Raw genomic sequence first — 13,721 nt, 5'->3', positions numbered from 1 at the left:
CCTGCGCATTTAGAATGTTACTTGTAAGGACATTCTTGTAGTATGATGTCAGTTTACTTATGATAAGAGCGATCTAACTGCAAGAGTGTCCTTTTATTGCCTTCCACTCAGCTACTTTATTCCTTAGGACTGTCTCTAAACGTTTTGTCACATGATTGAGATATTCTTTTTTCACAATTTCAACATGATAAGTATTCAGTGTTTTTAAATTTAAAAACAGTCTTAGAATCACCAACAGACAACATCAAAATGTACCTGAAGTTGCAGAATTCAACATACCTCTTCCAGACTGTCTCAGCTGCTATCGTTTCCATTGCATTGAGGATCCAGCGAAGTTTCTTTGACAGCCCTTTATATGGTCTTTATACCATTTATTATATTCTATACTTCCTCTCTTCATTTTTCTCTCTATCATAATGCACTTGATGCAAATTTTTTATTAAAACTCTTAATCAAGCACCAGACCTGTCAAAACATCAACAATTAACCCTATACCATAAAAAGATGTGTCATCTTGCTTAGCCCACACGTATCATATGACACAGATATATCTAGCACTTCCTTGTCTTTCACTCTGCTACACACATCCACATATACCTGACGTACTTCCCTGTGAGAAATCGAAAAACTACATTTTAGACGGCATCCATCCTGCACCAGCAAACTTAGGTGGTACAGATAGCTAGACTTACTCAGAACTCATGCCTAGTGTCTGTGAAACTGTCCAAATCCAAGAAAAGAATCTACCATTTTCTTGTTCATACAAAAGCAGGTTGCTTGGATGAATTAGATTGTATTCTTGGACCACTGTAAGTCTTGTTCAGCAATTAATCACATTCATTACACTTACAATTAAAACAAATTACCTTTATTGCCGTAACTTGTCCTTCAGAGCTTGATTTACCACATTCACTGAATTGTACAATCCTAACAAGTTAACTAAGAATGTGATCAATAACGTACTCACTGGAATCTGGAAATGATGGCCTGTTTGTTGTGATGCTAGGGGAGGCACTAAATCACTTCAGCTATTCCTAACTTGCAGAGGGGTTTCAACACCACCAGAAGGACTTGCTTTGGGCCGATTTCCTTGTAAGGGGGTTTCAAGCTGTTGAGAACGATCTAGTTAAGGAACTGGATCATCTGAGGCTTAAAATCATTTTGTCCTTCACCTACCTCAGATCCCAGAGTGAGGTTAGGATCTCTCTTCCATCTCTTATCCAGTGGCGGCGCGTTCTATATGTTCAGTGGTTCAGTGAACCCCCTAGAAATATATAACTCTTAGTAAAATGGTTAATCAAGTGGATATTTATTTAATTGCGTCTGTAAATTTGCGCTCGGAGCGATAATTTTGACATCAACACCCGGTTGCTCTCAGGAACCAGGGGAAAGGTTCAATTTCTGGACTGCTGGTGCGGGGTGGTAGGACGTAAGGAGGGTGAGCACGGCGCGGGACGTGTGAGGCAAGGGGGGTAAGCCGAGAACAAAGCTAAACTATCGCTGGTGACAGGACCAGCTCTTGGAAGCGCTCGACGCGATCTACATCGCACAAGCCCGGAGTTAGCCGACGTACTGTCTCAAAGCGCGCGGTTAAAATTTGCTGTATATGGTACGTTTTGAAACGATTTTGCGTTTTAGATGTAATTAACAGCAATGAATCAAAATATTTTGTTAACTAGGATTTGTATAACATAAATAGGCATACGTAGCCTATGTGTGTGTAATTATCGTTAGTTTTTAATTTCGAAAGTAGGGACTATATTGACAACATCGTTGTGGAGGAAAATGTACAAAAAGGCAACAGAGGGAAAAGAAGATGAGAAAATAGGTACTACTCGAGGAACATTGCGGCAAAGGAGGTATGTGACGTGATTATAAATCACAGCAAAGAGAGGTTCAACTTCTCCAACCACTTACTGGCTTCCAGCTTCTTTGATCACCAATTCTCCCCATCCTTCCAAAATAATTGTCCAGAGGAGAATCTTACGTATATTATACAATCCTATCCTTTTCTTGACAAACATAAACTGAAAACCGAACTGCAAGTGATTTACTCAAGAAGTGATTTTAAAGAAATGAACAATGCAACTGTTAATTATTACTGTCCCCAGGACTACTTCTGAAGCAGAAAGCTGTTTTTCCACTTTAAAGCGGATTAAGACATTCCTAAGGAGTACAATGGATGAAGAAAGACTGTCTGCTCTCGCTATGTTGTCCATCGAGAAGAAGATGACCCATAAATTAGTCGATTTTAATGAGAAGGTAACGGACTTATTTGCCGCCAGGAAGGAAAGGAGGATGGCTTTCCTGTACACGCAGACGACAGCTGTTATACCAACGCCAGCAACGTCTTCAACATTAGACGAAACTGGATCAACTTAAGTTAATTACACTTTATATTCTCTGTCTTTCATTACTCGTAGTTCTGGTAACTTCTTCGAGCTGCAGCCGTGTGCATTCGAAGGAAAGTCACCTTTCTAGTCAAACAATGTCACTACTTTACATCTGTATAAATATCAAGTAACATTAAATTTGGACAGGTTATTTCTCAAAGTAGTGAACCCCCAGATGTTTAATCCACGCGCCGCCACTGCTCTTATCCCAAACTTTACTCAATATTATGGCTAGTTTAGTCCGCCGTTTCCTTGACTGTTGAGTCATATTATTGTTGTTCTATAGCACTGCAATATAAACAGCTTCACATCTACTTTCGAAGAACAAACAGAGCAAGTCACTGATAAACTGTGTGGAGGCACCAAGCAAGGAACATACATGAAGCACATAGCACAATGACCTATACTATAAGACCAGTTACTGTTAAGAGGGAATGGATGTCCAGTTGTACTTCCTCTTACATCAATAATCACCATCACCACCAATGCAAGTCCACGTTTAGACAAACTTTGTTCTTAAAAGCCTACAGAATTAAATACGTTGCTTTCCTTTCCTTTCCTTTACATAGAAAAATTATTCACAGGTTACTTAAATATTATTCATTTCAATACTTTTATAATGATTAGCTACAAACCTACAATTTAAAAAAATATATTTTGTTATTGATCTAATATAGTGGAATTTCGGTATCGTGTACAAAATAAAGAATTTAGGATGGGGATGGGGTGCCAGGTAGTTTTCTGTCTTGCCAGGAAGAGGATGTGAGTGATAGGGGACTGAGGAAGCATGCTTGTAAGACACAGTGATAATCTAAGTAATTTTCTTTTTGTTTTAATGAATGAATAGTATAATGATCATGAAGTTATCCCCATGTTGTTCATGAGAAATTTTCGTAACTAATATCCACCAAGAAAGAGGAATAAGATAGAAACAAAAAATAGTCCACAATATTACCTTAAATATAATTTATTCATAGGTTGGTAGGCCTACATGGTTTCTTGTATGGTTTATTTTGGCAAGAATGAAGAACAAATTTTACGTAATATGTTTATCTATTTTGAGGAGTGCACAAGAACAATAAAATGGAGAATTCTCAATTCATTTACATGCAATATACATTGTCACACTCAAAGACAAAAATACAAAATTAACTACCATGGATTTGGATTCGAATAATGGACTACTCCCAACAGCTTCTGGTTCTTACTGTAATTACTTACGTATTTGACTGGATAACATTCAGGTCTGTACTTATTCATCAGTATTGAAGGTACTCCAATAGAATAATTATAATTGTACACAGTACTTGAGGCTTTTATTAACAGTGAATAGTGTCAATGGAACACTGACTTTAAGGTTCAATATACAGATAAAACAGTTGAAAATTCCTTACATTATAAGCTAGATACACAGTTCTTATGACTTATGTATTTTTTCTAAATAGCATTGTGAATGATAGCAGGACCAATTACAAGATTTGTGAGAAACATACATACGAATCTTAGTGAGTTTCTGAGGTATTATTAGAGTAAAAGCCTCGATCGGAGTTAGTCATCGAGTATGTAACCCTTTAACACATCGAATGAACCAGAATGGTTGGCACTATCTTCAATACTGATGACTTCTTCGTCTTGAGTAAGTAGCGGCGTTCCCGGACTCGTTTCTCTCTAGTACTTGCTAAAGTAGTCAATTAAAACATGAATGGGATGAAAGCTCGAATTTGTAAGAAACGTTACGATGGAGTACGGTATCTAATTTACACACTCCTGACCACAAAGTGTCTCTGTCACTGAAAACTCGGAGAGTCTTGAAATATTCAGGAAACAATCTTCGCTGGAATTTCAAAGCAGAAAGCCGATTTGTTGTTTCCATAAAGTAGATTCCAGTGAACTTGAACTCGTACCTGAAATCATAACAATGTCATTTTTTATTTATTTAATACACCTGTAACAGAGTTGGATTCCGATTTTAACAGCAAATTACATAGAATATTACTTTATCAAAAATTAGAAAGTACGACAAAATTGACAACACATTTAAAAATGATTCTATTTAATGACAGTTAATGACTACTAATTTTCTAACTGTAGATGAGAAGTATGCAAATATTTTTGTGCAGGGAAGGACGTATAGAAATACTGACAGATAAGGTGTGTGACTAATTGTGTATAATAAAGTACCGGAACCAAATTTTACACGCAGTTGATTTTAATCTGGATTACGCCCAAAGTGACTACTTAATATACTATATTTTCCTTTTTTACAAAATGACTTTTTGTAGAGAGATTTCGGTGTATATTCACTGAAGTTAGGTAGTAGACAATTATGAAGTCTGGTAGAGTCATTGAGAAATCCATGTCACGGTTCTTGAATAGCATATTAAATGCAGGGCACATTCTTACAAATGGTGACTTTCTTTGTTTTCAGGCCGGATTGTCTGCACGGGAGTGAAAGCTAGGTGAACTTGGAATATCCAATTCATAAAAAGCTAGAACAGACAAGGTAACGAGAATGGCCACTGGTATGAACAGATGGGAACAATGACAGATGGTACTCGGAATGAGGAGAATAAGCTAACGAGGAGAATAATGGACTCGGCCGTAGGAAGTAAGAGGAGTAGAGGGGGACCAAGGGGACGATGTTTAGACTCAGTTTTTAATGATTTAATGGTAAGAGGTGCGAAGAAGTGTGGATCTAAATGAGGCTCCAGAGCTAGTTACAAATAGGGGATTTTGGTCTTTCTCAGTTAATTTACAGAAGCTTTCGGACTGACTGTTAAATGGTCCTACAGTCTATAGATGCCCCTTCAAACATTATTTCTTCACCTTATTACTATTATTGTTTTTCTTAATCATCGGCGTTGGACCCGTCTAGCAGCAGAGCAGAGTTACGTAGTATGGCTCAGCTGTCTCTATTTCAATCGGTAGCGGGCCATGTTCGAGAGCAGATTTATTCTTTTCATGTTGTGAAGGTCACCTGCTGGTCATTGTTTAGGCCGTCCCTTGGGTCTCTTACGGTCTTACCGGCGACTTCCACCTTGCAATAGTATTCATTTATCTCACAACACATGACAAAATAATGGTTGATACTCTGAAATCTTTGTTCTTCCCACCTACATCTTCAACTTCCACAGTGTGTAGTACGAAATGATAATACATAAGGATTATTAACATCTAATTTTTTACATACCATAGTAAAACATATAAGAATAACTGAAGTTCTTGTTTTTAACTGAATTTCAATGAAAATTTTAGCTTCTGAATTTATCACACATCGAACAATGCACACTAATATGAAACATACCCTTGCAAATTTACTTCTGAAAATGTTATATGATATCGATGGACACGTTTGATACATAGATGAAGTAGAACATTGTTTCTTACGTAACTTTATGTTCATAATGCCCGTTAAAACTCAGCCTTTTGGAGATTACCGCGTTGAAAACCACATAACAGAAGCTTCACTCCTGACACCGTACCTTATTTGATTACTGATTGCATGAAAGAGCTATATCAAATGAATGGAGAGTTTCCATATTAGCCCCTGTGTACAAAGGAAAGGGTGGTAAACTTAAAGCCGATGATGACAGTGATGACTATACCTCGGATTTGTAGGTGCTAATAGGTTAGAATGCAAAGTAATTTGGTTGTAGTAAGTGTCATGCAACCCGTTCTACCATGATGTAGGAAGAGTAGCATAAATTCAAGGAGTTCTATAGGCTGTACCCCTAATTTCTATGCAAATCTCATAGCATAACCGCTGTACAGTGTAGGGTATACTTGTTACTGGCTTAAGTAAGTTTGCAATCTAACCTATCACTACCTAATAATCCGAACTCTAGTGATGACAGAGCAGTCAGCTTATGTGTTGCGTATAAGCAATCTTGAAAGCATTAATTATGATTTCGTTGGATTAGTTTGTGAAATTACTGACTGGTTTGACAGGAGACAGTTCGGGTTGAGGAAAATTGATTCCACTGAGGCTCAACTTGTAGGATTCTGGGAAGATATAGCAGACATTTTCGATTCAGGAGGTCAAATGGACTGCATCGCTAATTGTCTATTGACCTATCAATGCGTTTGATAGAGTAAATCACGGCGGACTAATGACAAAGATGAGGGCTAGACAAAAAAGTGACTGATTGAGTGGCTACATTTCTAGAAAATAAAAACTCAGAAAATTAGAGTAGATGAAGCATTATCTGATCGTGGAAAGATTAATAGGAGAGTGTAAGAGTAAGTACGTAAGACGAGCGAGTTCGAATACCACTGTCACTTGTCTTGACATGTTTTGTTTTGTTTTTAGCTTTCCCATTTTTACTTCCAGACAAATGCCGGGACAGTCCTATGCATGTACTACCGCCGATTACTTCCTTCTCCCACTGTTCATTCAACACTCACTCATCATCATTAGCTCCTCAACTGAGTTTGGAGTCAGCCGTCAGTCGGCATTCAGCCGTAAAATAATGCCAAATAATTTCAGCTCACCTCATTCCCGATCTCGTATTAGAAAACGGGACCAGAGGGTAGACATACACATAAGATTAAATACTTCGTCAAATCGATTTCAAGACTAGTATGTAAACTTCACTCATAGAAGTTTACCTGTAAGCCTCGCATTTAAGGCTTAAATAAGACAATATATATTTTAATAAAATGTGTTCTCGGGATGTCTTAATGTTTCTTCATCATTACTGGTACCTTACTCAATATCAGCTCTTGGTTTGCTTTCCTTCGAATTGTTTTTATTTTCAGAAAGAGAAAATAGTTCATCGTTATTTCTCTCCCCCTCTTTAGGTAGAGGCGAGGAATACATTCATGTATTTTGTCTGTCATTAGAGGTGACACAAATGGGTAAGCCTCAGGTTAGAGATTAGAGAGGATTGTTGCCCAGTTGTACCTCCTCTTAAAACAATATTTACCACCACTACCACCACCAGAAATCTTAATTTTCAAAATTGAGCTATAGAAAGGATAACGGGGTGCATTTATTACAAATTATCCAAGATATTCGCTGTTTTAATGCAACGTGTGGCGTATAAATTCACTAACAGGATGAAGGTCAGAAGGTCTGCTCACAGTAGGAGCAAGGGAAGAATAGGCATTAACTAGGTAAGGCAATTAAATATTATGTCGAACTAATAAACTACTTTACATCTCTCTCGAGACACAGTATTTCACAGTGTTAGCAGTTTCTGAAAACATACCTTGGGATAAATTTCCTGAACAGGGAAGGAGTCCTTGTAGATGTACTCCTCACCAGCTTTCAATGGGCATTCGGATTTGCTACCGTCGGAAGCCTTGAAAATTTTGTTACATACTGAAGTGCCGTCGACTCCGATGAAGGGGAAAGGAATTCCAAACAGCTTGGCATGAACACTGTTGTCCAGTTTTTCGATGTTCTCAGCTGCAACAGAGAGATATTATTCCTCACAGAGCAAAATATTAATACAGCATATTATTACAAGTGTTCCCTGGGTATAACCCTACACAACGCCGCATACAGTATGTACCCATAAAATGGCCACTCCTCAGTTCACTCAGGGTACGTTCGTCTGCCTCGGAGATGTAATGTCCGACGTAAACTAGGAAATACAACATACATACATGCGTCTTCATTATAGACTGTTAAGCCTTTCAGCGTTCAGTCTGCAAACCTCGGCCGCCACAATCCTCTACCTGTAACTAGTTCTGTGGCCTCGTTTAGTTCTATTTCTTTAAATATTTGGAAACTGAGTCTAAAAAACGTCGTCTTGGTCTCCCTATACCTCTCTTACCCTCAACAAGAGAGTCCATTATTTTCCTAGGTAACCTATCCTCCTCCATTCGCCTCACATGACCCCACCACCGGTTTTTGCGTTCTGCTTCGCCCATCGAGTTAGTCTTTATTTCCTCATTCCGAGTACCCTCCTGAGATTGTTTCCATCTCTTTATACCAGCGATCATTCTTCCTTCTTTCATGTCCGTTACTCCTAACTTATGAATAAGATATCCTGAGTCCACCCAGCTTTCACTCCCGTAAAGTGAAGTTGGTCTGAGAACAGACCGATGTAAAGAGTTTAGTCTGGGAGCTGACTTTCTTCTTACAGAATACTGTTGCGAGCTCACTGCATTATTTTTTCGGCACCTTGAATCAACCTCATTTACTATTCTACCATACTGGGAGAATGCACATCCTAAATACTTAAAATTATCTACCTGTTACAGCTTTGTACTCCCAATCTGACATTAAATTCTCTTGGATTTCTTACCTACCGACATCATTTTAATCTTAGAAAGGCTAACTTTCATACCACACTCATTGCATCTATTTTTAAGTTCCAAGATATTAGATTGCAGATCCCTGTAAGCTCATTGAACCAAGAACTAATTCTACCGTCAATTATCACTGCAACCCAATTGTCAACATCAATGCCTTTGACTGATTTTAATAATCTACCCTTAATTCCATAGTCCCCCAGTATGGAGAACATATTTTCCCTCGGTACTCTGTCATGTGCCTTCTCCAGTTGTAAGAAACATAAACATAACTGTCTATTCCTCTCATAGCATTTTTAAATTACCTGCTGCATACTGAAAATCTGATCCTGAAAGCCCGTCTGTGGTCTGAAATCACACTGGTTTTCATCCAACTTCCTCTCAACCACAGATCGCACCCTGCCTTCCAAGATGCCTGTGAACACTTTGCCTGGTATACTGATTAATGAGATACCTCGATAGTTGTTGCAATCCTTCCTGTTCCCTTCTTTACAGATAGGTGCAATCTGACGGTATTTTACTAACACTCCGTGCTAATCTTATTACTCTATGAAGCAATTTTATCCCTGTCTTCCTACTATACTTCACCATTTCAAGTCTAATTTCATCTTTTTCTGCTGCTTTATGACAATGGAATATATTTACCATTCTTTGCACTTCATCGAGTGTAATTTCAACATCATTGTCCTCCTCCCCATGAGCTTGGTTGTTTGCGACATCACAAGGAAGATACTCTTTTACGTTGAGAAGTTTTCCAAAATATTCCTTCCACCTCTCCAGTGATCCCTGGGGTCTATTATGAGTTCACCTGATTTACTCAAAACACTATTCATTTCCTTTTTACAGCCATTTCTATGCTTCTTTATTACTACCCAGAAAGGTTTCCATCCTGCTTGACCTAGCATTTACAAGTTATTACTAAAATATTCCCACGACTTCTTCTTGGATTCAACAGCTACTAGTTTTGCTATGTTTCTTTCCTCTACATACAATTCTCTGTTTGCATTATTCCTTGTTTGGAGCCATTTCTGATACGACTTCTTTTTACGCTTACAAGCTGCTATCACTTTGTCATTCCATCAAGAGGTTCACTTTTCCCATCCTTACACACAGTTGTTCCTAGACATTCCCTTGCTGTTTCTACTACAGCATTCCTGTATGCCACCCACTCCTTCTATGTCCTGAACCTTCTTAATGTCTACTTTTTGTAATTTTTCACTAATCATATCCATGTACGTCTGTCTAATTTCCCTGTTCTGGAGACTTTCTACCCTTATCCGTCTTTCTCTATCTTTCTCTATCCTAGGCCTGGGTATACTTAGTTCACTACATATCATATAGTGGTCTGTATCATAAAAACACCGGGAATATACTCACATTCCTGACAGATGTCCTTAATTCAAAGTCGGTTAGGATATAATCTATTATGGATCTGGTGCCATTACTCTCCCATGTGTAGCGGCGAATAGCATTATTCTTGAAGAATATATTTGTAACTGCTAATCCCATGCTAGTACAAAAGTCCAGCAAACGCTTTCCTATCTTATTAACTTCCATATCTTCCCCACATTTACCAGTCACCCTTTCGTATCCTTCAATTCGATTTCCAACTCTCGCATTGAAATCGCCCATTAGCAATATTCTATCCTTGCTGTTGACCCTGACTACAACGTTACTCAATGCTTCATAAATCTTGTCAACATCCTCATTTGCACCCTCATAGCATAAATACGCTGAGACCATTCTCGTCCTAATTCCTCCAACCACCAAATCTACCCACATCATTCGCTCATTTACGTGCCTAACAGAAACTATGTTGCGTGCAATAGTATTCCTGTTGAACAGTCCTACCCCAAACTCTACCCTTTCCTTTCTAACACCCACCAAGTACACTTTATAACCTCCTAGCTCTTCCTCGTTATCTCCCCTTATCCGAATATTATTAACTCCTAACACATCCAGAAGCATCCTCTTTGTTGACTAAGCCAGTTATACTTTTTATTCCATAGGCCCCATTAATATTGATAGCTCCGCATCGAATTCCATTTCGTTCGTCAAGTTGTTTCCAAGGAGACCCTCGCCTGTCCAAAGGGAGTAGGACTCCGTTACTCTCATAGGTCTGAGGTTTGCTTAAAACGATAATGAGCTCGGTAAATTCATGAAGCAGGGTGCTACCCTACTTACAAATAGTCAAAGTGAGGATCTCTCCTCTAACGGGTTAGGGACCACGTTGTATTGTATAGTCCTAGTCGCCTGAGCACGAGGAGGGCCATGACTCAGAATATGTCCGAGCTGCCCACTCCCGTTCCATAGCAACTGGTATCCCAGCTCTCATGACCACTTACTATGCCACTCAGCCGTTGCCCATGGTTCACGAACTAGGGCGTGACTACAGTAACCCACACCATGAACCACAGGAAAATTAAGCTTTGCCTGAAATATCCTTTCTATTCCTCAGCCTTGATTACCTCAGCCATCTTAGTCACCCGATGTGTTTATTTTCGACCTTAGATTTTCTGAGATCATTAAGAGATAGTTGCGCGTTATTAATTGGCTCTAGAGTAATTTTAACTCCTCTACACTAATTCACTGAGAGTCATAATACTCCTTATAAATCATTAACCCATTAACGTTTACTGAAACACTTCCTTAATCTGAAATCCTATTCGTTTGTCGAAACTTTGCGTCTTACGCGACATCCATGGATTCCACTGCCTGTCGTAGAAATAACTGAAAGTGGACCCTCGAGGGACTCTAAACTTAGCAGTTTGCGTTGGTGACCTTAGGGCCCTAGATGAGTCTATCATTGCCTCTACTTTCCTGGCTCCTAAATTTTATCTTTTCTATCACACCACTTTTGGTCAATTCTCCTCCGTCCCCGACGATATTAGGTTTGCGAGGTCTAGGAAGTCTTTCATTTTCACGCTCGCCATAGCCATTCCCTTTATTTTCAAAATACTTTGCTCTACTTTTTCCTCAGGTCATTCATAATATTTCTGCATTTAGGGCTGTTGCATAGGAGCATATTCCCTATCAATTGTTCACCTAGTCTTCTCTTAAGGGAGCACGGAATGCCCTATGCTTACAATGTTAAAACAAGCTTCACATAAAGAATAATTTCTCAAAATGTACTCCAGCTACATGTTTGAAATTATCACAATTTGTACCTGCATATCTCATCTCGATACTGAAAAAAATATTGAAGATACATTAATTAATTTATGATATTTGAATTTAGATTTGGAAATAAAGAAATTGGGCAGTCTTTGCCCAATGTTTCTTCAAATAAAATCCCTAATGTCTGACCTACAACAATTATGTTATTTCAGTATGTGCACAACAACATTTTGAAAGGATCCCTAAAAGTTTGAGCCCTATGCATTTCTTACCACATGAGACAATGTCTCTTACATATTTAAAAAGCAAATTTAAGAAAATGACCTTGAAAGTCACAAATTTCATTCAAGCCGGCTCAATAGCTTGGATCATCTGCGTCCTCTACCATTTGATCCCCTAACCTTCTCTCAGCAGCTCTCTTGGATTGATTCCCCTTCTGATGTAGGTTTTTAATAGATGTTTCAACATATCTCAAAGTGAAGTCATAGCTTGGCGTCCCCAATGTGAGAGCATATCATATTTGGTGACGTTCCCCTGGCAAAATGATACAACACCATCATGCACACAAAAAATTAAGAGCCCTTATTACCACAAACACAATTTCTGGCAAGCAACCCCGGATAATGGTATTTACACATTCATTTGGATTCCCCGTACGACCCTGGAGATACTTTTTCGGAAGTTTAATTTCCGACAGATCCGTAAAAATATGTTTTATCCATTATAGCATGGCAGAATGTGGGGATGATTTTAAGGTTCTCTTGTCTATATTCCTGTGTTAAAATTACACCAGCTGTCTTGGCAGATATATCACAAATACTGCTTCCATCAGTCTGGAAGTTAAATTACTCATCCAGTGGGAGCAGGGAGCCCATGCATAAAATTAAGAAAAAAAATAAAACTACTTGCCATTTTTACACCACTGGAAGAAAGAAATGAACGCAGGTACAAAATTCAAAATAAAATGGAATTTGTCATCATTTTTGAGTTGCGTGACCTTTTAACGATTTTAAATAACTTGGAAATTTATCGAACATTCCCCTTGCAAAATTATTCAAATTCCTAATTTCTCTTCCTATAAATGATTACTTGTCCCTCCTCTTGAATTCCAATGTTATTATGATCTTTAATACCTTTCAAAACCCTACATAAGCTTATTCGTCTACTAATACCATTACACACCATCTCTCCAATTTATTACAGCTCGGAACATACCGCTTAATCGGGAAGCTCGTCTCCTTCCTCCCTAGTCTTCCCAGCCCAAATTTCGCTACATTTTCGTAACACTACTCTTTTGCTGGAAATCATACAGAACCAATCGTGCTGCTTTCCTGTGGAACTCCTCCAGTTCTCATATCAAGTATTCCTGGTGTGGGTCCCATACTCTGGAACCACAATATAATTAAGGTCTTACGGGACACTTACATCAGCACCAATACAGAATGGTTTTAGATTTGCATTTCCCCTGAAAAAGAGTTAACAATTAATTCTTCATATTACCAGAATAAATAACCGTTAATTTGGTTCTAGAGCACTTCAGTTTTCTGTGACTAAATTGTCATGTAATTTTCTTCCCGAAATGAGAGACCTACAAACTAATGTCTAAATAGATCCTACATAACTATGGCGAGTAAGGCATAATCTATGTGCAACATCTCATATTTGATACGTCTCCATATTAGGTCCCTTGCATAGCTTCGCAGTTGTAGAACTCGGTACTAATTACGTCTTCATACGATCGCTTCTTGTTTCCTTACTTACCCTTCTCTTGCTAAGTCCTGTGTTCTTTATTTCATTATTCTCCGTACTATTCATCTTGTATTTGTGTTGAATGGACTCTTTTCTGCTCTTCAAAAATACGGTTACCTCTAGCAAGTTTGAATTTACAATCTTAGAACCCCGGCCCTGACACTCTCCTACAGATCCATAGAAAGTTACATTTAGGATATG

The 13,721-nt window shown here is 38.4% G+C and overlaps 1 protein-coding gene across 1 annotated transcript in view; it reads right to left on the bottom strand.

The window, feature by feature from the left end:
- Positions 1–3,344: 3,344 nt before the first annotated feature.
- Npc2b (Niemann-Pick type C-2b) overlaps positions 3,345–13,721 on the bottom strand; it is a 90,532-nt gene continuing 80,155 nt past the window's right edge. Inside the window, exons 3-4 of the mRNA XM_067151704.2 lie at positions 7,604–7,803; positions 3,345–4,297 (exon numbers count right to left, since the gene is read on the bottom strand). Coding sequence (XP_067007805.1) covers positions 4,211–4,297; positions 7,604–7,803 — 287 coding nt within the window. The 3' untranslated portion in view covers positions 3,345–4,210. The remainder of the gene's footprint in view (positions 4,298–7,603; positions 7,804–13,721) is intronic.

The sequence above is a fragment of the Anabrus simplex genome, chromosome 1, assembly GCF_040414725.1.
Source record: "Anabrus simplex isolate iqAnaSimp1 chromosome 1, ASM4041472v1, whole genome shotgun sequence".
Classification (NCBI taxonomy): Eukaryota; Metazoa; Arthropoda; class Insecta; order Orthoptera; family Tettigoniidae; genus Anabrus; species Anabrus simplex.
The sequence above is the reverse complement of the archived record's forward strand: the minus strand, read 5'-3'. Positions and strand labels throughout refer to the sequence as shown.